This window comes from Chanos chanos, chromosome 7, assembly GCF_902362185.1.
Source record: "Chanos chanos chromosome 7, fChaCha1.1, whole genome shotgun sequence".
Lineage (NCBI taxonomy): Eukaryota > Metazoa > Chordata > Actinopteri > Gonorynchiformes > Chanidae > Chanos > Chanos chanos.
Window position 1 is genome coordinate 33,887,254 of NC_044501.1, and position 24,276 is coordinate 33,911,529.

Genomic DNA, 24,276 nt, shown 5'->3' on the forward strand with positions numbered 1-24,276 from the left:
AGTGGTCAAACCTGTATCATCTATTTATGACTGACCAACAAATATATTACGTTACGCTTTTTCGTACAACTCATATCATTAGTTATTTCATACCTGACATAAATACTGAATTTTTTCAAACAGATTTTTACAGTTTGCATTCAGTGGCAAATTAGTGTATGTATATATTAGACTTAGATTTAACCACCAGTACAGTAACTCTGCTGATGTGATCTGCCACTTCAGCAATTACATTAGACATATTGTGCTGACTTACTGTCAATGTGCGTTAGATTATTACTCTGACCTATCCACGACAGTGGGTTGTTACATAGGTAAGCTCTTCACTACGTTAAGAGGACAAGGACCATTCTGGTCACACTGATTGTGGATGTGGAACATCACTGAAGTGCACAGGAACCACTGGGAAGGAACTCCTGGACGTAAATGGCCACTGCCTTGGTAAGGTAAGTCATGGTGCCAAAGCGTCCGCTTGGAGCACTGTCGTACAGGAGCCTGCAGATTCCCGTGGAGTGGTCTTTCTCTAGAATGTTCTCTTCTGCACCCAGATCTTTCTGCAAAGGGCAGAGACGGAGACAAGATTCATTGAAATCACTGAGGACATATCAGTCAAGGAGGTGCAGACCTAAACAACGCTTGACTGTACTTAATAAATTATTTCGATTGTTGCTGTTCGATTGTCTGTTGAGTCTTTTCATTGAAAGTAACTGAATGATAGTTTGTCTATGTTAATGGATGTCTATCTTCAAATGCTGAAAGAGCCCAATGGCTTTAAGTGACTGTAAACAGGACAACAAATATGTGAAAATGAAAGAATGGACAGGATTGGGGACAAATGACTTGACAGTATCAGAGCACTTTAGTCACATTACAATATGTTGCTATCAGTGAGGACGGCAGTTACTATAATCATGCAGAGCAACACATAATATTGTTCCCCCCACACTGCAAGTTGAACTAGCTAGTGACAATGATGTAGGTAGACTTTATTTTATCTATTTGCGCAATTGCGTTGATGTTACTAATGATAACGCAGCCACGTAATGCATGACAATCGCTTTCAGTTTCTGCTTAACCATTTTGATTACACACTAGCCTACTGATCGTTTGAGAATATGTCATCTCCACAACTACTGGAGGGCAGACTTGTTAATTCTACTATTCGTTCAGCTGAGTACTTAAAAGATGGGGAAATACAAATGCTCGTTACTTTTCCTTTCAGTCTTAAAAAAAGAAGGAAAAAAACATGTAGCTTCTTATAGATGTCTGACTTAGCTTAGCTGACTACACGAATGATTTGACGTTCACATATCATGGCTTTGTGTGGCACTATGCAAGTCTAACTGATAAAACGTCGTTTGCTCGGTTAAACTACATTACCACATACACGTCAAATTATAGCAATTTGCTAATTGCATATGGCACTTTGATGAGCCTCTCGTCATGCTCTGTGGCTAACGATCAACCTAAGGAGCAACATGATACAAAATATCTACCACTCTTACAATGTCCATAATAAGACAAATAGCCAACACCTCGTAAACATTTTGGAATGTTTTCATACAAATCGCTCCTAGTAACAACGCTACTATATGACGTCGCACCAATTTTAATTTTCGTTTCAACACGAAACACAAACGACCTGCGCTCTCGCTAAGCATTTACGAGCCCGCCATTCAGATCAATTTTACTTACTGAAATATCAACTAATTCAGAAAAAATCAGAAGCCTAAGGTACGAAATACAAACTCTGTATTTATCACTATTTATCATTTTTGTCTTTCACCGAAAACGACCTAGCTTGTGTAAATGGCCTGGACGTAGCTGGCTGTAGTGTAATTAGCTGGTCTGATTAAGGTTTTTTTTTTTTTTTAACATTAATTTAGTTATTTTGCTAAGCTTATGAATGATTTTAGATTATGACTTGGTTGATAGATTGGAAAAGTTAATGTAGGTCGATCACGAACAGGGATAAGGCTCTCTCTGTTACTATGGCAACCGCTAAACCCCCAACTATATTACAGTAATACAGTTATAACGAAGCTCTTCCGATCAAATTGCCTTTACTGGTCTGTGTTTCTGACTACGTGTTTTCTTCAAATATGTAGGCCTGAAAATGTTCGGCATTGACACAGTTGGAAAGTTCGATCCTGGTAAATTCAGTTCCTTTCAATATGTTCAATCGTCAAAAACACTGTACAGATTACGTTAACGAGTTTCCTTGGCAATTTCGTTTAGTTCCATGTATGTTCTTCAGCATGTTTATACTGTATCTGTTCATAGGTTACCTGATATACATTTTGCTGGTGTCAGTACTGCATTTACAATAAAAATTCAATAAAGAGAATGATTTAAGTCTACAGTACTCCCTAATCAAATGTCTGTTTTATTCTAGTCATCTTCACTATTGATAGCGAAGACGACGATCAGACCGACTATGATTATTATTTTGAGTGAGTAAATTGAAGACTTCCCCGGCCAGACATCACTGATCTGTGATATCTAAACATGCCGAGTTGTGAAACACGTTGTGTTACTGAGTTGAGACATATAATCTTCTATATTAGGTCTCTGGGTATTCAAATGCCTTATTTTTTCTTTTCTAATACCTAATACTTTTTCTTCTCTTTTTTGGGGGGTGGGGCAGTGATGTGTCCATTCCCTTGAGCTTTGAAGCATTCAGCAATTCTCTACTGAACTCTGGGAAGAGTTTGGAAGATACTTATGACTATATGAAAGAGTACTATGACAGACTGGTGAGTTGTAAGAACAAAAAAATGTTTAGTCAGAGCCAAGTCTAACTGCAACAAGAAATGAATTAATTACAGAGACAGGAGAAAAAAAAAGTCTGTGTCTTTCATATTTCTTTCATCTACTGCTCTGTCTGTTTCTCCACAGATACATAAAGGGGATGAGTTGAAAACAGATATCACAAGGAAGAACAAAAAGGTAACGCGAGTCAGATGAATATGCCTTCCTAACAAGTTTGGACTTGATTTCAATGGCAAAAAATGTAATAGGAATTGTATCATCCCCCTCCCCAGTTAAATGAATTGCTAACTACAAGAAAGCATCTGGAGACCGTAAGGGACCAGATAAACAAGACTGTGCTTTTCATAGAGGTAAGCAGGCTCAGACTCTGTGTGTGTGTGTTATGTTTGTGACAGAAAGCTACGACTCCCTGGCCCAATCAATAATGAAAGTGGCATTTTGTTATCAACGAGTGTTGAGCCTCGATTTTGACACGAGTCATACGCCCGCTTTCAATAATCACATTACTTTCTCCATTTATGCTTACGTTTCACGGTTTAATGTAAATGTGGTAATGTTTAATGTAAATGTGGTAATGTTTTATGTAAATGGCGTTTACAGTCTCCCTCCCACCGTTCTTAATTTTTCAGAGAAAAGTCTTCCTTGTATGCAGGGACACCTTCAAAAGAACTAAAGCCGTCAAAAAAGTATGTTTTCACAAGCATACAAATACGTGCTTGATTTCACATTAGACCTACATTAAATCTAATATTCTACACAATACACAATATTCTAAATTCTGAGTCAATGAGACATCATAACTGTTGGAAATGCGGTGCTCTCTGGTTGTAACGGTGTGTTATCTCTCTACCTGTAGAAAGATGAGTACAGATGTTTGCTGCGGAGCGTCACTGAAGAGCAGCAAACTATAAATGAGGTAAGAATGAGTTCCCCTCATCTGACCTTTAGAGGACTCATTTGTAAAGTATGTGGAGCCTAAACTGAGTTATCTATTTGTTGAGTTGTTTCACATACGAGTACTGACTTTATAGAATTTTCCTGAACCTGAAATTATATTAAAAAAAAAAAAAGTTTAATCTCTAATCTCTGTTATCTGTTTCTAGTTATATGAATAAAACAAAAAAGTAACTCATTTTTACTGTCTTTTGTTCTCCCCCCAACAGAAGATGAAGGCTGAGGTTGAAAAGCTTCGGAGACAGCTCTCCTTCATCCAGAAACTCACGTCTTGATATTTTTTTTCTTTTTTTTTTTTTCTTTTCTTTTTTTATTAGTAGTAGAACAGTAATAGGTGTAGTAGTAATAGAATAATGTTATTAGTAGAATGGTAATAGTAGTAGAAATAGAACCTTGTAAATATTGTACAGTTTTTCTTCTTTCTTTTTTAAAACTCATTATTTTTGATAATAAAAACAAGTTAGTTTAAGCTATGACTTTGTTTCATGTTGTCTGATTTTTTTTTGTCTCTGTATTTCCACACAAAAACAGATACAGGCTACTATACATCAAGTTAAAAATCCATTATTTCCTGATGTCCCACTGTTACAGTGTGTGACTTCAAAAGTCTTTAAATGTGCCCCTCCCCCAGGTCCTAGTTTGGTCTTGTGGCCCTCCCCACTGTTATGTGTATGATATAAGTCAGCAGAGGTTGAAAAACCCTAACAATGTTTAGACAACACAGTAGGCTAATATAAGAAAGAATAAAAACTCAAAGCGTAAAGTGACAGACGTCTGAATCTGAAATGAAAAACCAACAAAAGAGAATATTAGAAAAATCAAAACACCACACACACACACGAACACATACCTGATCCTGGTAGAACATGTCGTTGGCGATGTGAACGATCTTCTCCACGTGGATAATGCTGCCGACGCTTTGGATTTCCACATCTGCCAACATGGTCAGCACCAGAATGGCCTCCACCAGCAGCTGCCTGTACTCCGGCTGCGGCACGCGGTTAAGAACCGTCTCCACGTGAACCGCAAACTTAATCTCGCCGGGGGTCATCTGGAACGAGCGGGGGGGGGGATAATGATGGACGGGGACAGAGGGAGACAAAGACAGACAGAGTGAGGGAGAGAACGGGCTGAATGTTTCGTGTTATTAAAACAAGATGATGCAGTTTGGTTTTACGAGAAAGTGTTACTCCAAACCTCTCGTGTGGTTGACGATGGAAGCACAAACCCCTCGATGGAAAGTCCATGGCACTGTGGGACAGATTATAAAACAGGTGTTTTTCATCAGATAAAATGATCCTTCCAGACAGTCTAAGTTGCATTACAACTCCCATCAACATTTCCACAGACAAGATGCTCCTTACCTTCTGTAGAATCTTCCAGACTTTTTGGTAAAAGCCCACCGGGACTCTATTGAGAGCTCCATCCAGCCTCCTCCTGCGTAGCCATTGGCCTTGCCTACTGTCCCTCACCGGAGATCCACCCAACCCTGCGTCAAGGGACTCTATAGATGGTAACCGATACTTCTGCATGTAAGAAATACAAATTCAACCTTAGTTTATGACTCATTCACTGGCGACATGGGGAGATGATGCTTACACATTATCATGTATAGAAACATCGAGTGGAGCCTAACCAGAGAGGAATATAAACAAACACTATAGAATGTGTTTAAATTATATTGTTGATTATAAGACTCACACTCTCAATTATTAATTATGAGGCTAATTTTCTCTTTAAACATACAATCCAGAAGAAAATCTAAATCTAAATCAGAGCAACATTATTGATTTGATATGAATATATTCTCTCAGTCTTCAATCTCATAAAACAGAACCATCATCAAAGCCCCTTACCCCAGATTCTATATGCTCAATATCCAAGGAGTGTGATGGAACACTCTGTGAAGTGAAGAGAAAAAAAAATTATTGTGAGATCAAAGCTTGGGGAAAAAACACTTCTGTTCACCAACTGTGATCATAATTAAGTTCAAATCACCCTTATAAACACCACATTGTCCACACCATAATTTCCCTTGATAGAACCACTGGAAGTATTCTTTCATGCACTAGACCTATTGCCAATAACATGAGGATCCGGGTGTAGCTTTTTCCAGTTGTAGGGGATTTAATGTTGAAAGACACCATTCAACCTTCAACCGCCTCAAAAGCAATCATGCCAAGATTCATAAAGCCAGAGGAAAGTGTAGTGAACATCTCAGTAAGCCTTATTCAATTATCTTTAAATTAAATATGACCAATTAGGTATTAATTAGGACGCTTCCACATGAGAACAAACTAGGTCTTTCACCAGAGATGTGTATTGAGTGCTCTGATATATTACAGTGACACCACCTTAAACCGGATTAAACCTGATCACACCCGTTTGATCCAGACCCATAATTATCACCTTACTGTGGGCCGGCCATGACAACCTGCGTTTCTCCAGCTGAAACGGAAAGACAGTTCAATTCATTTTATAACCCTCACGGCAGAAGAGAAAACTCGACTCGGTGGTTTGAATGCCCAGCATATGAATCATTATCCTGCAGCTATTCATTTAGAAGTCATCAACCTTGGTATGGTGAGAATGTTAGTACTTAACCAGCATTCTAAACACCAGGCTATGGATATTGATGTGACTATGTATAGGATCCAGCTCAGAAATGTAGCATCTGAAAGAGGTAGATGTAGAATCTTCCACATCCAGGCTTTTTAGCCTAAAGTCTAAATCCTAACCACAACACAGATTTAGAATTCTAATGATGAATATGGTTTAACCTGGAGCAGCGCAAAATGTTTACATCCAAGAAAATACTGATGCAAGATGGTTGACAGAAAAAACACACACACACACAAAAAATCTCAGATTGTCTGTTCACCATAGTTTGGATTGAGACTTTGTAAACGAAGCAAAAGAAACGCCAGGGTATTTCTGGATTCAGCTATCCTATCCAGTGCCTGCAAGGCTTGTCTTTTTCTATGTTCCGTACGTAGTAGATACCGAGGCAACATTTGGCTTGCTTGCCAAAAAAGCTGCCGAGCATGCCAAATATTTATGCAACAAAAATTCTTTAGCTCTGAGCGATATACGTTTGTACAAATACGACAAAGTGGGTGCATTCCATTCTTAAAAAAAAAAAAGTCCTTTAAATTATTTCTCCAGATTTGAAAGGAGTTGCTAAGCCTCTTGATGTAACGGCCTGTACTAAATCGGAATTAAAAGCGCTGTTGAAACAGCACAGATACTAATCACCAAATTCTACCTTTTGAAAAAGAGAACCCTCAGCAACTAATTCTTAAATACTTAACGTGCGGCATCTCGTTAAAAAAAATAAATAAATAAACGAAGAGGGGAGGTGTGTAAGTGTCCGGCACACATACCAATTTCATGTCACTCTTCAGCTTGCTGATGCCTGATCTCTCACTCTTGGTAGCACCTGCATGTCCGACCTCCTGGATGGAGATGGCGGGGCTGACGCCCGGCTCCCCCGGACGCACTGTGCGGGGGGGGGAACAAACACATACGTCATGTGAGGAGGAGTTGCACAAAACGTCACACGTGTAAAGATTTTGGCCAACAGCAAACGCAAAGAAACCATTGTTGAAAACGAAAGCAATGCCGGGACAGGGACAACATGGATGGTCAGAGGGTGTGCGACCGAGGGCTCGTCTTTCGTGGAAAATTAGCCTACGTAAGATATCTGAATCTAAATTAGGGGATGAAACAGAAAGAGCACGTTGAAGTGGAACAGACAGGTTATACTTAGGGAGACACTGACCACTCTTCTGGACACCGAACTCTTTGCCGCTGAGGATGTGATGCAACAGGTTCTTCAGTTCAGATGGACGGAGACTCATTAGACTTTCTGTAGCCTCCTCACCTGAGAAGCACACACACACACACACACACACACACACACACATAATGTGACATACCTGATGCAATATTTGAAAGATTTTTTGGGGAGGGGGGGGGTTGTATGAGCAGTACCTGAGCAGTTGAGTGACTGGGCAAGTTCAGTGGCCATGACCTGAATGATGAGTCCGATCCTCAGCCGGAACATCTCGCGGAACAGACTGGGCTGGGCCCGAATGTTCATAGCCAGGTACACCATGATCTCCTGCGTGTCCGCAAACACACAAAGAAACACACACACACAAGCACACACACACACACACACACACACAAAAGAGAAATACACACACAGGTATGCGCTGCATAACAACGTTTCAGTCAATGATGGACCGCCTATACGACAGTGGTCCCATAAGATCATAAGATTATGGAGCTGAAAAATTCCTATTGTCTAATGCCGTCGTAACATCGTAACATCGTAGCGTAACGCATTACTCACGTGTTTGTGGTGATGCTGGTGTAAACAAACCTATAGTACTGCCGGTCATCTAAAAGTACTAGCACATACAGTTACGTACAGTATGTAATACTTGATCATAATAATAAACAACTATGTTACTGGTTTATGTATTTACTATACTGTACTGTTTATCATTATTTTAGCTGTAACGTATAGCCTCATTGTGTAGTAGGCTATACCATCTAGGTTCGTGTAAGTACACTCTATGATGTTCGCACAACGACGAAATCGCCTGGCAACGCATATCTTAGAATGTGTCCCCGTCGTTAAGCGACGGATACATATACACATAGAACGAGAGTGCGGTATCACGGAAACGTTGACTGTTTTATCTTAGCCCGCTCTGGACAAACAGCATGTGTTATCATGCTGAGGTTTACTGACCTGTGTGAGAATGGCAATGGTGATGTTGTTTTCACTGGCTTGGTCGATCATTCTGGCCAGCTGGTCAGGAGGCAAGGGTCTGCAGAGACAACAGCTTTAAGCATCACGTCATTCACAACACTGGCTCAAAGCTGCACTTATTTTGACCTTTGCCATCAGAGTGAAGTTGCCAGCACAGAGATTAAACTAGCATATTATGCCACCAACAAAGGCAATTTCTGAAATAACCAGAGAAAAGTTACTGATATCTAACCAGTCTGGAAAGGATTACAATGCCAATTCTAAGGCTTTGGGGATTTAACTGAACCACAGTAAGAGCAATAATCTCCAAACAGAGAATCTTCAAAGAGAGAATAATGAATCTTGCCAGGAGTGGCCAGCCTGCCAAAACCTCTCCAAGGGCACAGCATAAAATCATTCAAAAAGTCACAAGAGATCCATATATATATATATACACACACATATATATATATATATATATATATATATATATATATAAACACATCCAAAGAAACTAACGAAGGTGAACAAAAATGCTTCTTTCACATTGTCTGAGGAGAACCTGGCCAATCCCCAAGCCTTTAAGCTTATCCGTCCACAGAACACTCCCAAAAATAGACCTTTTTGGATGATATGGGTCCCATTACGTCAGGTGTAAACCAAATACAGCATTCTACAGTACAAAACAACATACCAACAGTCAAACATGGTCATGGTAGCGTCATGGTAGCGTGGGGATGCATTCCCCTGGACAATCTTCTGTAATCGAAGGAACCATGAACTCTGCTTTGTCTCAGAAAATTCTGGTCATCCGTCCATGAGCTGAGGCTGAATCACAGCTGGGTCACGCAGCAAGACAATGATCCAAAACACAAAAGGCCATGTCCCCACCAAAATGACAGAAAAGAAGCACATCTGATGTTTTGGAGAAGTCCACACCTAAACCCAACTGACGTGCCAAGACAGGAACTGAAGAATGAGCAGTTCGTGCTCGAAAACCTACCAATGTGTCTGAATTAAAGCAGTTCTGTGAGAAGGAGTGGATAAAATTTTCTCCAGAGTGACGTGAAAGGCCGATATTGAATTACACGAATTGAAGCTAAAAGGTGGTGCAACCAGTTATTGCTTCCGGGGGGTGAATTACTTTTTCCACACAAGGAAAATATATATATGTATTTTTTTTTAATATTAAGTTTTTATTAAGTAGATATTAAAAAAGTGTTATGGTTCACTCAGTTCCCCTTTCATCCAACATTAGATATTTGTCTAAAGATCTCAAAAAATATCCAGTGTAAAAGAAACGCAGTAAGAGGAAGGGAGAAAACTAAGAAGGCAGCAAATACTTTTTCCAGACTCTGTACTACCTGTTCTGTCCAAAACCCAAAAATAGAAACAAAATACCAAGAAAGAATACATTGCTGCAGCCAAAAATCACTGATGAGCGCAAAGCAAACATGGCGATCAAACAGTGGCCTGTGACTAAAATAACCGGCCGCGGGGGCCGTTACACAAGCTCTCACACACGCCTAGGGCTTTAGCAAACTGCCCTTTGGAGTTTAAACGTGCGTGACACGGGAGTGACTGGGCGGTGTCGGTCGTCACTCATTTACTTACGCTGAGATGGTCTTCTCACGAGGCTCCGGCGGTAATCCCACTGTCAGGTGTTTCTGGTGGGCCAGCAGGTCAGAACAGGCCTGCAAAACAACCACAATGTTAGAAAAAACACACACACACACACAAACGCAAGATACTACTATATATCAAAAAACATTAAAAATGGACTGATTAATGTGTCAAGGCCCCTATGTGTTGTTGACAAATAACATGGCAAACCATTAAATGTTTTGAAGCAGTACAGACGAAAAAAAGAATACATGTGTATATATATATATATATATATATATATATATATATATATACACACACACACACACACACACACACACACATATGTAATATCTAAATGCTGTGCACTGTACCCAATCCAGCTCCTCCACTTTCTTGCGGAGCATTCCGGAAATCATTCGGATGAGGCCCCAGTGTTTCAGGTCTCCGGCTTTGTCGTACAGATCCGCCAGCAGGTTACGCACCGTGCTGCCCTTACCGTGAATGTGTGTGTCCCAGTCCATACCTCTAAGTTACGCAAAACACAACAACACACTTAGACTGAAGACAAATCCTGGTTTTCAGAATTCTCACTGGCTGAAATATCGACCAATGACACTCACCAGAACTAACAGTGGGTTCTATTTACCAGAGCCCAAAAAGCCAATGATTTTCTAAACATTTCAAAAACATTTTTTTTTTCCTGAAAAAGTTCAATTTGATAAATTAAGTTACAAATGATCCTAAATCTTAGATTCCGGTAGAGATGTAGTTTTGACGCGAGTAATAAGGGAGCTGCAGCGAGAGCTGACGACGCTGACAGACAGAGAAGAAAAAGAGGAAAGAAAGGCGACGGGGGAGAGACGGGAAAGAGGCTGACTTGTCTTTGAAGAGGATGTAAAGAATATCGGCCTGGTCCTGTAAATTCTGGGTCTCTTTAAGCAGGTGGGCCAAGGCCTTGTAGTCAATACCCCCGCTAGCGTCCCTGGGAAGGTTACATTCTGCGGTCACCATCACTTCCGGACCCTAACGGAGCAAAGGTCAACCAAGAGACAAACGTATACGAGAGTAATTAAGCAAATCACCGACACATATAAATCACATCAGCCAAACACAAAAATACATACCACTACACACCATTACCAATACATCACACGAATCTAAAATAAAAATGCTAATGGATGAAAATAATTCGGAGGATTTTTTTTTTGCCCCTGTTGGTGAAGAGATCTGTGACGCACCCGGGAGGCCGCAGGGCCTGAAGAGTCTTTAAGGTTCAGTGCAGGCTGAGGAGAGCGGAAGAGCTTCGTTGGGAGATACATGTGCACGTCTGAAAAGAGACACATAGAAAATCATTGGAAGGATGGGTTTTTTTCTGTTTGTCTGTTTTTTTTTTTTTTCTTCAGTCAATGAGAACTTAAAGAGGACCCTCCGAATATAAGCCGATTTTTAAGGAACACCACTAGCTTCCTCAAATCCTGTTCCAAAAGTTCCGGGGCTCTGAGCCTTTTGCCCTCGTTATATAAATAGAAACTGATTTTTCCTGGGAAACATGTGAGCAGTTATAAGCCATTAGGAGACTGCAGGGTTGGGCTGATATGAAAACCAAGAGAACCACAGCACTGAAACTGAGAAAAAAAAAAACTGTAATACTATAATATTTTTGAAACTTTTGAAATGATAAACGCACACTTCCAAATAGCGTACACCACTCGTGTTCGACTTAAATGAATCGAGCTGGTCTCGTGCACGGTTGCAGTACACACGAGCACATGGCGCCTAAAGCCGCACGATCGTTAATCAAAGTTGCATTTTTATTACAACGGTCGCGCAGGATTAGACAAGAGTCATCTGACTTACTGTGAATGTTGAGCTCTTTGGCTTTGTTCATTAGAGACACCATCTCTTGTGTCTTTTTGGCGGCTGCCCGGAAACGGCTCAGTCCACCGGGTTTGCCCTCCACTTTCAGAGGCTGCGGGGGCACAGCGGTCAACAAAAGCCGGTCCAAATACTCCGCCAAGTCGTCTATCTCTGAGGGTGGACACGACAGCGAAACAGACATGAATAATTACACGACTGTTTTAACAGTGAGCCTTTGTGTATTTAACTGAACCGAGAACGTTACTGTAGCAAAAAACGTTCACCTGTAATACATTAGACCATGAACTGATTCATGCTTTGTGTGTGTGTGTGGGGGGGGTGTATTTATTATTTATTATTATAATTATTTATTTTTGGGGTCAAGTAAATGAAGTTTCTTCTTATATCAACTCCATGCAGTTTATACAATCAAAACATTCATTCATAGACTTTAAGTGAAAAAAAAATGCATTATTTCAAAGTTATTTCAAATTAATTCAAACTGCATGCCACTCTCACGCAATCCGCAAAGCACAACACTGTACCACACTTAACATTCTCATGACCCATGCAGCAATGCAAGGCCTGTATTCTAGATTTTCTCCAGTCAAACCAGTGAAATTCATTAAAAGTATACTGGACACAACAACAGTTCAGCATTCTTGAGGTGCAAAGCAGAGGCTGCTGTTCTGTTCATTATTATTATTATTTTTTTTTTGCATTAGTCTTCAACAAAGACAGAAAAAAAACACTGAGTCACCTCCTCTTGCAATGATGGTAGGGAAATTAGGAGTGATACGTCGTGATTAATAGAAAAGGGGGGCGTCAGGTGTCAAAGGTCAGTGAACACAAAGTGAGTATTAGCATATTTTGTGAGAACTGGATTTAACAGTTAACAATTAATTCATTTTAAACTTGTTGATTAATTTCAAAATTAACAATTAATTTCAATTATTAAATCCACAACATGGTAATTTAACAGAACAATGTCATCTTATTGAATCAACAGACATACTGTGAAGTTCGACTGATCTTGAAAACAAATTTGTTAAAAAGAGTTCATTTAAGTCACCAACTGGCTAATCAGATCTGATCAATTAAACTGACTGACAAGTCAGAATGAAAGACACTTATGCTAAAGACTCTAACAATAATAACCATTGTACACGTGTGGCTAGACTACTTAATCTACGTCTAATTAAGATTACATATGCGTTTACTGGATGTTTGAATCACTGAATCAACTCCACTGGTTGTGTCACTGTATGCCACTACAGGGCATCTTCCCCTTACCATCATTAAACTCATGCATAGTCCCCTCAGCAAAGCAGCCATCTTCATCATCCTCTTCCTCCCAGCTCATGCTGCTGGTCTCTGTCTTACCATTATCCATGAAGCTCAAGTTAGCAAAACACGAGGTGGTCAGGAACTCCGACAGCTTCCCTGTCTGTATCCTGGGGATGGCAAAGGGGAGGGGGGGGGGTCGCAAAGGTAAGAGGGAGAAAGGGACAGAAAGACGGAAAGAAAGAAAGAAAGAAAGAAAGAAAGAAAGAAAGAAAGAAAGAAAAAAAATGAGTTGGGCAGGGAAATCATGTGGATCTGTGCAGCTCAAATACCTTCTTTTTTTTGGGGGGTTTTACAATGAGTCACACACCTTGCTCCTCCAAAGTATCCATCCTGAAGTTTCTTCAGTGTGGCTAAAACAGCAGGATCCAGATCAGTTCTATCCTCAGCTACAAACATAAGAAAAAATATCCATCAGCGGTAAGTCCGGTCACATCAACTTTACTCAACTAAGAAATTACCCAAAATGCAATGCAGGATTATTTACTGGGGGGGGGGCATTAAAAAACACACACACTGATTGCTTACAATTGATAATAGAACAAGGTAACCAGCGGATGTGACTGATACAGTTTAAAATGCTTGGGAGACTAACTGAGCATGGTCTGGGAGATGGGAAATGTGACCGTCGGGCGGCCAGTCATCCTCCAGCGAGAAGACAGGTATGCTAGGTCATTGCGTAACATCTCCACTATCATCCTGTTATCCAGGGCCAGGTAGAACTGCTGATGGTCTATGAACTGCATGGAGAACAAGAGGGGAAAAAAGGAGAGAAGAAAAAAAAGAGAATGAGGAGAGAAAGACAGTGAAACAATAACCGAGAAAAGGGGGAGGGGGCACAGCGAAAGCAAAAAGTTGCTACTAACGCAGAACACTGAAGATTTTCAACCACTCATAGATGCTGTAGGAAACCATTCAAACAGAACCAGGGAGCATTTACACCAGTGATTTGTATGATAAGTTCATCACACATGCGTTGCCACTCTCTCTTCCATACCTGAGGCGTGAAGGCAAATATGGTGTTACGGACGATGTACAGCTTTGACGTCCCCAACACGCCAATTCTACGGTACGGTCTTCCCGTTAGTCCCAATCTCTGATTACGCCCTAAAGATTTAATCCATGCACAGCAAATGAGCACGTGTAGCAGATTAGATTTATAACACCAGCTCAAAGACCTCCAAAAGATTAAATGTAACTTATTCTGGGCTTAAGTGTGCGGTTTAATTAACTAGTTACTCAGAAGTGACTCGTATTGTTGCTAAGCAACACTGAAGGTCATGACTAGCTTGTTCCTTACCTAGTCTGGCATAAATGTGGCTGAGGACTCGTGCAGGCTGCATCCGAATGGGATGGATGTCTGCTACCGTCTCCACCTCAATCCCGTTCTTCAGCAGCAATGCCTTAATGTCCTCATTCTCAGCCACAATAGAGACTACAGGACAGACACGTATCGTAATTCACTCTAAAACGTCAAGTATTAGTTGACATGAAACGATCTCGAACCTCTAAAACAAACCTTGGACGACAACATCTGGTTTGGGGATGGTGGAGAATCGTCGGTTTAGTGGATCGATTTCTCCGGGGGCCAAGAAACCCTTCAAAGAAAAAAAGAACAAAAAAAAACAACTAACAAATATTCAAAAGCTCAGCCATACAAAACTACAAACTAACAACATCTGGCCTGCGAAGTCAGAACAACAGTACCCAACAGGAACGCAAACCTCTAACCAAAGGGTTGAATAATGGGGACAATGTCTCACCTCTGCCAGTAAGTTTCCAAGGATGTAAAGAGACTGCCCCCATCTCAGGGGGCATTTTCCCATGGGGATCCTCTCCACTGAATGAGGGTTCACATACTCTTCATCCACCTGATAGGAGAAATGACCCAGGGGATTGATCCTTCATTTACTTATTTAAGTGCAGTCTATGACAGGACACTTTGAAGAATTTTGTTCAGTTTGTCATTCAGTACTGCTTGGTGTCAATGATTCACAGTTCTCCTACGTTCAAAGTCAAAGTCAACTTGATCAGGTCTGAATTTAAAAGGAAAACATGAGTGCAGTCTTGCTTCAAATGACGACTTTATCATTTCCCAGCCAACACACACACACACACACACACACACACACACACACACACAGTGGCAGAATCAGTTTTACCTTATCAGCAGGTACACTGTAAAGTTCAGGCACCAGACGAATCCCATCCTTCCGTTTGATCAATATTCCATCCAACGCCTCTCGATATTCCTCCACCTGTGGCCACAACAGAACATCGTTCATGAGAATAAAGTTTCAGATGAATCTATAGTTTAACAAAAATACATGTATCTATATCTATCTATAAATATATATGCACATATATAGTATGTATATAGTATTTAATACAGCGATAAATGTCTGTTACCTGTTCAGGACTGTTGATGAAAATGCCATCCAGGATGAGGTAGGCCCAGAACAGTGGCCACTCACACTCAATGTTCTCAAACAGTTTCAGCTCAGCAGATTCATAGTACAGCCGGTTAGGGTCCTCAGGACACGAGTCACAAGGTTCAAAGACAATACGAGAATATCTAATAAATGACCTTGACTGACCTTCAGTTTAAATAATTAATAGTCTGACCAACATAACAATGGTCCAAAGACTCCCCAGTAGAGACAGTGAACAGAATTGAATTTATTATCATTTTTATAATCATCATTATTATTGTTGTTATAGTTATTATTATAGTTACCTCTTTAGGGGTTTTATGTCCATCTCGGAGAAACCTGCAGCAGCCATATCGTCCCTGTGGAAAACAGCCAAAGAAAACAAACAGAGACAGAGAGATTGGTCATATCACAGGCAAAGAAAACAAACAGAGACAGAGAGATTGGTCCTATCTCAGGCCATATGAATGAGGGTATCGCTAACGCTACTAAAGCCAGTCATCCTTTAAAGATAATGGCCCTATCAGGGGTCAACGAGGGCAAAAAGTAAAGCATTGGCCAAACGTTACTCAAAGCTCAAACAGCAGCCTCATATTCCTGTGTCACTATCCACATAACACACATTACTTTACAGGTATCAGGCTAACAGCTGTCCACATGACCCACATTACTTTACAGGTATCAGGCTAATAACAGCTATCCACATGACCCACATTACTTTACAGGTATCAGACTAACACCTATCCACATGACCCACATTACTTTACAGGTATCAGACTAACAGCTATCCACATGGCCCACATTACTTTACAGGTATCAGGCTAACAGCTATCCACATGACCCACATTACTTTACAGGTATTAGGCTAACAGCTATCCACATGACCCACATTACTTTACAGGTATCAGCTATCCACATGACGCACATTACTTTACAGGTATTAGGCTAACAGCTATCCACATGACGCACATTACTTTACAGGTATCAGGCTAACACCTATCCATATGGCCTACATTACTTTACAGGTATCAGGATAACACCTATCCATATGGCCTACATTATTTTACAGGTATCAGCTATCCATATGACCCACATTACTTTACAGGTATCAGGCTAACAGCTATCCACATGACCCACATTACTTTACAGGTATTAGGCTAACAGCTATCCACATGACCCACATTACTTTACAGGTATCAGCTATCCACATGACGCACATTACTTTACAGGTATTAGGCTAACAGCTATCCACATGACGCACATTACTTTACAGGTATCAGGCTAACACCTATCCATATGGCCTACATTACTTTACAGGTATCAGGATAACACCTATCCATATGGCCTACATTATTTTACAGGTATCAGCTATCCATATGACCCACATTACTTTACAGGTATCAGGATAACAGCTATCCATATGGCCAACATTACTTTACAGGTATCAGGATAACAGCTATCCACATGACCCACATTACTTTACAGGTATCAAGCTAACTGCTATCCACGTGACCCACATTACTTTACAGATATCAAGCTAACAGATGCAGTCTTCACCGTATAAGACCATTCAGTCTGTGTTGCTGAGTGGATTTGGGTTGGTTGGCTGACCTGGAGTTTGGAGATGATCTCTTCCTTGGTGATGTTCACTATGTTCATGTCCTCCACAGCAAATGCCGGGTAAGAGATGATGGAGAGAACTCCGGCATCCACTTCTTTAGAGGTGGAGGCTCTGGGTAACATAGAGTTCAGGATGGACTGGAGAAAACAAAGAGGGTAAAGTCGACATTCCAGTGAGTTAGCTTTAAAAAAAATAATACATTACTCATCGTTGTTAGACTGTCTTGGAGAAAAGTACATAACAGAGCTGACTAAGACTTCAGAAATGGGAGATATTCACAGACAGAACAATGCTATGAGACTGAGAATGAGGGTTCTGCAATGAAATGGGAGGAACTCACAGACATACCAGTGTTATAAGACTGAGAATAAGTGTTCTTCAGGTTCTGAATTTGGAATGCATTTATCAGACATTGGGAAACATGGTGCGGGGTGAAATTGAGTTCAATGAGTTCAAATCCAAAATTACAGGCAGTTTAAGTCAAAAATCCTTTTTTTTTTTTTTTTTTTTTTTTTTTTTTTTTTTATGGGAGCAGAGGACAGTGAAGAAAAACCTCTAAAATATGTGAAATTGCAAAAAATGTGAAATTGCAAAAAATTGCAAGAAAACAAATCCTCTAACATCACCGCTGAAAATGAAATTGCAATGGTAATGTTATAGGATATTGTGAACACTGGGAGACAAATACAGATATCAGAATTCTACCTGGCAGTGCTGGATGTCATCCGCTAAAGCGTGAACCACAGAACTGGGTCCTCCTTTGGCACCAAACAGATTCAGTTCATCAAGGGCCTCCAATGCAGCCTGGGACCACAAAGAAATCCATTCAGTGTTTTTCCACTGTGCTCAACTGTGAGTCTGGCTTCACATTGACAACAAAGGCAACATTCATTCCCAGTGTTTCAGATCTCTGGCCATGAACAACAAATTATCCACCTTTCACTTTGGAGATTCTGGGCTTCAAAACACCATAATGGTTTTATTTAAGACTTCCAGGATATTTTAAAATAGTACCGACTGACACATGAACCAACGATTGGGAAAGCCACTTGCTATACAATGCTGATCAGGTTTCCATTTATTTGCACGAGTGCAATGCTTTAGTGTAGGACGCAGGCCAAGAGCTGTCGAATCCCTTTAAGTTTTTCATTCCGGAATTTTCTACCACAATGATATTAAAACTTTAAATGACAGCAAAACTTATGGGGTTTCACTAAAACAGAAAGGACTTTGTAAACACCTTTGGCACCATTCACAAAAAGATCCCCTTTCATTTCCCGAAAGGGAAGGGACATTCACTGTGATCTTGGCTTGGGCTCGGAAGACTTTGGAGCACGGTCAGGATGGTCCGTGGACGCCGTTTACGCGACGCTCCCTTAAGCTGGCCATGGAACGCCACACTGGAGGGGCCAACACAAGGTTATACTGGGTCAGGTACACCGAAATGGAGAGCCGTGTTCACAGGAAGAGCGCATGCGTTGGCCTTCCCCACGTCAATCTCAACAGCATTCTCAGCTGTTCTACGACCGGGATGAATAACATTGTGTATGAGTGAGTGGGTCTCGACAGAGGGAGGGAGGAGAAAGAGAGAGAGAGAGAGAGAGAGAGAGAGTGAGAGACAGAGAAAGAGAGTGAGTCACATAGTCTCAGTAAGGGGGGTTGTGTGGATGTGGATGACTGGAAGTGAGAGAGAGAGAGAGAGAGAGAAAGCAGCGAACAGAGGAACAGTGCGCTGTTGGCATGTATCGGAGGACGCGGACCTGGCCTCCACGTCTTGATGTAAACAGACGCTATCACGGAATGAAAGCTATGATAAAGCAAGTCGATTAAAAGGAACCTACTGAAAACAAGTGTACTCAACACCAGCAGAGGCTTTCCAGCATAAGAGTGCTTGGGTTTCACTTACTTCAGATGCTTTGACCTTTCATAGTCAACAAGCCCAAGGAACCTAACATTAAGCAATTAGACACACATCAGGCTGAAGCTGATATACTTAGCGTGTATTTTAACGCCTGTTTAAACTATAAAAGATTGAGCAAACTGCCCTTCAGCAGGGCAATTCAACTCAAGGCTTTTGAAGTCAAACATTTTTTTTTAAGCCTAGCCTTTCAATTACATTCTTTTATGTGGGGAAACAGATGTTAGCACACTTAGTTCATTCCAGAGTCAGAAAACAGTTGGTAGATATATTAGAAAAAAAATCGAACCGCTTTTAACCGCTTTTAAATTAATGGCCCAGAGAGAGTGTGAATTAGATAATATAATTCTAATGCTTCATGTCGTTAGCTACAATTGATCTAACTTGCTGTTGCCATTGATCAATACACTCACTTTAGCCATGCCTATGGAGCTAGCGTTTAGCTCGGGAATTCCCTGGTTGGTCTTGTCCCCTCGTTCCCACATTCCATAATCCTGAGAGGCGGGAAAAGAGAAACGAGCGTAAAACATCACAGAGTTACTACACGTGATGGCGACTCAAACTCAAACTCAAACATCTCAGTGAGGACAAGTTCTCTGTGATACTTTGACTGGATAAAACACGGCCGTCTGTCTAGAGAGGCCTACTGGTTGAGACTTACAGCTATTTTGTATGCGGTCTCTATATAAAACATTAGGTTCTGCACCACGTCCACTTCATCCTGAGTGTAGATAATGTGCAGTCCTGCGAAAGACACATGACGTGAGGAGTGACTCAGCGAGACCACACAAAAAATGCAAGACTAACACATGTTGTGAGACAACAACTCACTTCTTTTAGTGTACTTCTGCTAAAGCAAAGCACAGGTGCTATAACAGCAGCTAAACAAACTCAGCTAGACACAGGGTCAATTTAGACTTTTCACTGGAATGGGGTGAAAAAACCTAATATTATCAAATCGTGTAATCACATCAGTCTGTATGGGATGGATCACATACATATTTTCGCCACTAGGGCCGGAAGGTTGGGTTCATGCATTCCAGAACGTGGTATAAATTACTGAGGTAATAATGGTGGATAGTGGCACGACGGCGTAAAAAATGCCCGTTATACCTGAGGCAGTCATCTGCGCAAGGAAGAGCAGGTAGACGGAGGTGGCATCCAGCTGCAAGTGCCCCCACTCTCCATCACCCACCACAGCGGCGCAGGTGTGGGTATTGTACTTGGCATGGAGGCAGTCCATGGTGCTCTTGCTGTACTTGAACTTCTCCACTTTGTCCAGCTGAGGAGGAAAACGACACAGATGACAAATGACACACGGGGCCAATTTCATGCACTCAGGCCAGGACATAGCGTTCAAGAGCCCGACGAGTGTCAGGCAGATAGACAGCCGGCGGGGGGTGGGGGGAGGAGTGGGGGTGGATTGGTTATTTGGCTACAAGCCTGACGGTTACGGCCCTTCTGACAAGAAACAGAATAGCACGGCCTGTGAGCGGCTGCGCACCGGCGTGCCGAGTCACCTCTCGCCATCTGGTGTCAGGTAATTATATCTAACGACATTTCGAATAAGCACGTCAATTAGGAGGCGCGGAGGTGCGGACTGGAGTTTTTTGGGGTGCGGAAGGATTTGCACGGTACCTGCCGCATGATGCACTGAAGTAAACCCCTCATGAGCTTCACAACACTCTGGAGAAAGAGAAAAAAAAGGAGAGAAAAAAAAGAGAGAGAGAGAAAGAGAGAGAGTCAGTATTTGAGACACATGCAGCTTGAGAACATGGGGACAACACTCAGCATTCAGGTTCAACTATGACCTTTTCATCTCCTCGTTTAATTGGTCAGTTCAAGGTAAAGTGAAACATGAGAATGCTAGGACCAGGGTCCCCTTCTAAGCACAGTACCAGATTACGCTCCGCTCACATAAATAAACACCAACGTCACAAGCACGCACGCACGCACACACACACGCGCGCGCGCACACACACACACACACACACAACACACCCATACAGATGTAGTAAATCCAGGGTTACTGATCTATAACAAAGTTAAATAATTTTGGTTTAAGAAACTCATCCTAGCTTCAAAGTTGAATCATACCCATGTGTTTGTGTATGTGTGTGTTTCTCTCTCTCTCTCTCACCCACCTACCCACCCATACACAGACACACAACCAGAGAGGTCAAACTGACATTTTCCAAAATAAACTGACCCACACTTAGTCCACTTAGGCCTATGTTACAGTATAGCTGCATGACCTGTGGATCTTCTCTGACATATACAGTGACACGTGGAGACCCAGTGCATTCACAGGTATACTGATAACTTCTGTTACATCACACGACTTCACTGCAAAATGAGCACACTCGCTGCTATACAGCTTATCTCATGAGTGCTGCGTCTACCGAGACCTTCTGAAAATAGCCTCAAAGGTATATTTTCTCGTCTCTCTATTCAATTTCCCCATTTTTAAGACATCATGCCATCTTCCAAAGATGAGATGTTAATATTGTTGAGGTACATTTCTGTGCAAGTTTCAGATGCTGTTGAAAATCCAGTAAGAAAGTCCAACATTACAGGACAGCTGGTGGGTGTCTGATAATACAGACACACACACACACACATACAAACCCACTCATTCTAAACAAGACACAAACAAACACAACCCCTGCTTCTCACTTGTTCCAGCTCGTAGGCCTTGGCTTTGTCCTCGTCGCGGTCAGCGTTCTTTCGGTAGGCCAGACTAAGGGCCCACACTGACACGACGCTGTAAACATTGTCACGAACCCAAGCATCCGGGTGCTCCTCACTTGCCGGCAGAAGACCTGTTACTGGGTCCTACATATATCACACACACACACACAAAAAAAAGGCAAAATAAGTGTTCATAACTTTAATATAAGTAAAATGTCCTAACAATGAATTCAGACAACACAATGGTTTGCTGTTGATAACGACGAGATAGGTTTCCAACTGATAACTGAGAGAAGAAACTCCTTCTGAGAAACTTTCATTTGACCAACACATACTGGCAAAAAAAACAAAAAAACAAAGAAGTGTGAGAAAACTTCAGCAGTTTGTACTGTCATATAAAGGAGTGTAGGTCTCGTCGTGTCGTCCGTTTTGAAATAAACACAAGTTAATATCGAGGTCACTAAGTTTGAGGGCTAAAAGCAAAGATAGGTCAGCAAGAGTTATACAGTGAAGGAAAAATGACAGTGAAATTGAGGTCACCACCTAGAAACAATTAATTAATAGGGAAATTAGCTAGCATTCAACAGCTTGAGAACGTAACCACAAGCAAACCTCCGGTATGTTTCAACATGTATCTGTGTGGGTGTGTTTGCGTGTGTGTGTGTGTGTGTGTGTGTGTGTGTGTTCATCTGGTGTCTGCACGCATTGACTTTGCGCAAACACGTATTTCTATAAACTTCCTTCGTTACAAATACCACATATGCAAGCGTTTCTTTTCTAGTGTGAGCGACTTCCACCTACTAGAGAGATTATAGTTATTTGATGGACTTTCACTAGGTCTAAGTCATATCTGCTTGAACTCACTACTTAAGTTGACACTATAGTGCAGTGGTACGCTACAGCCAGCGGTACAATCTTAAGATTGACAAGAGGTTATGATCCTTAATTGCACATTAATACAGTTTGCATCAATGTGGTTCCCTTCTATACGTCATTTAAAATATGAAGTTTTGGTAAACTGCCATTTAATTCGTTCTGCAGGAGATCTGGGTTAGTTGATGACAAGTAAAATATTTCTTGAGATCCGACACTGTTCTTACCATACATACATGCAGATACTAACTATCCGCAGTCATTATGAAACATATCTGTTAACTGTAGATTCGCCGCATACGATGACGGAGTATTTAGGCTACAGCAAAACTTGTACGCTAGCCTAAGAATCATAATACTCACTTGAAAACGGAGAATAGTTTGCTGGACTATTCGAGCATAGTTGTCAAGTTTGACCCCAGAATTACTGCGACTCCTCATTTTGTTCTGTGATAGTTTTTGTCCTTAAACATAAATCTCCGTGGAAGTCATTTCAAAGTTTCCTGGTGTTATTCAGCTGGATGTTGCAGAAGCGAACAGAGACCACATCGAAGCACATACAAACTGACAAACTCCGTTTTATCGTCCTCTTGAAGTAGGATAGACCAAGTAAGGCTATACAAAATGATAGGGTTACACACTCGTGAAGAAACGACGCCGGGTTAGATATGCTACTTCTATAACGTCAAAAGTTTTTGTAATCAAGTAAAATGTTCTTGTATCAGCTGAACAAAGCGTGTACAAACAAAAATTGACAACTGAAATCTAGTCGAAAGGACAGTAAAACGGCAAAAAACTGCAACAGTCTTACGAAAATATAGATACTGTCAGTGCAGAACCAGCCGTACGCTCTTCCGTATTTTCCAAAATAAACGTACAGATGGTGTGAGGCTAAGGTAACTGTTTGCTGCAGAAAAGTTATAAAGCTTAAATAACTTTTTTGTGTCTGTAAGGACTGCTGCGGTTCCGCTCCGGTGCTAGATCAGGGGAACACGTGCTCTCCAGCCACTGATCGTTAAACATCTCTAATTTCAAGGAGTGCCTCCCACTCCCGAGCCAGTCTGTGAGTTCATTTGAGACTGTACAGATACATTCCACTGGATCACCAACAGCGCCTGCGTTTTAAGTAAGTTACGAGCTGATCATAAACCAACAACACTTTCAAAACCACCATCATCATCATCATCATCATCAACAACAACAACAGCAACAAAGTCCTACACACTGACAGTCATTACAAGTGATTGAATTGACTCAGTTCTTGTCAAAGAGTGTCTAGCAAGCCCCTCTGTCACGCCCTGCGGAAGTCTGTTGACTCTTACATCATTCGAAAAGGCAAAGCAAACGTGACTATTGCGGTCAACCTGATCCATATGTATGTCTATACATTCTGATCTTACAGAGCATATGATGTAAAATTTCATACATTACACGGTTGAGTAAG

At 41.2% G+C, this 24,276-nt stretch overlaps 1 protein-coding gene across 4 annotated transcripts; it reads right to left on the reverse strand.

The window, feature by feature from the left end:
• Positions 1–10: 10 nt before the first annotated feature.
• phka1a (phosphorylase kinase, alpha 1a (muscle)) lies at positions 11–23,471 on the reverse strand. 4 transcript variants are annotated; one of them, XM_030780834.1, is made up of 33 exons: positions 23,196–23,471; positions 21,945–22,103; positions 20,907–20,954; positions 20,382–20,550; positions 19,930–20,012; positions 19,682–19,762; positions 18,056–18,154; positions 17,341–17,487; positions 16,035–16,088; positions 15,707–15,829; positions 15,460–15,555; positions 15,061–15,168; positions 14,817–14,895; positions 14,598–14,732; positions 14,295–14,404; positions 13,893–14,037; positions 13,608–13,686; positions 13,247–13,407; positions 11,954–12,124; positions 11,335–11,423; positions 10,974–11,119; positions 10,468–10,621; positions 10,103–10,182; positions 8,489–8,567; positions 7,720–7,849; positions 7,508–7,609; positions 7,110–7,225; positions 6,136–6,174; positions 5,583–5,627; positions 5,091–5,252; positions 4,924–4,977; positions 4,573–4,777; positions 11–550 (listed from the first exon to the last, which is right to left on the reverse strand). In XM_030780834.1, exons 1-33 carry the CDS (start codon positions 23,271–23,273, stop codon positions 381–383), a joined length of 3,696 nt encoding a protein of 1,231 aa, XP_030636694.1. In that variant the 5' UTR covers positions 23,274–23,471; the 3' UTR covers positions 11–380. The 4 variants fall into 4 exon arrangements, with proteins under 4 accessions (XP_030636694.1, XP_030636696.1, XP_030636697.1 ...); XM_030780836.1 differs by lacking the exon at positions 5,583–5,627 and adding an exon at positions 5,307–5,320 and having other exon boundaries at positions 11–554; positions 4,577–4,777; positions 6,141–6,174; ... (2 more) ...; positions 11,954–12,118; positions 13,223–13,407; XM_030780837.1 differs by lacking the exons at positions 5,583–5,627; positions 6,136–6,174 and having other exon boundaries at positions 11–554; positions 4,577–4,777; positions 5,091–5,228; ... (3 more) ...; positions 11,954–12,118; positions 13,223–13,407.
• Between the last annotated feature and the right edge of the window lie 805 nt (positions 23,472–24,276).

What these genes read in the sequence shown, in the direction of transcription:
- phka1a (XM_030780834.1), bottom strand. Translation starts at nt 23,273, where the DNA reads ATGAGGAGTCGCAGTAATTCTGGGGTCAAACTTGACAACTATGCTCGA. An exon ending in CATCTCCCAGACCATGCTCA is followed by an intron (nt 13,687 to 13,892) that starts GTTAGTCTCCCA and finishes TTATGTTTGTAG; the next exon opens with CTGAGGATAGAACTGATCTG. An exon ending in TACATCCTCTTCAAAGACAA is followed by an intron (nt 10,622 to 10,973) that starts GTCAGCCTCTTT and finishes TGCGTAACTTAG; the next exon opens with AGGTATGGACTGGGACACAC.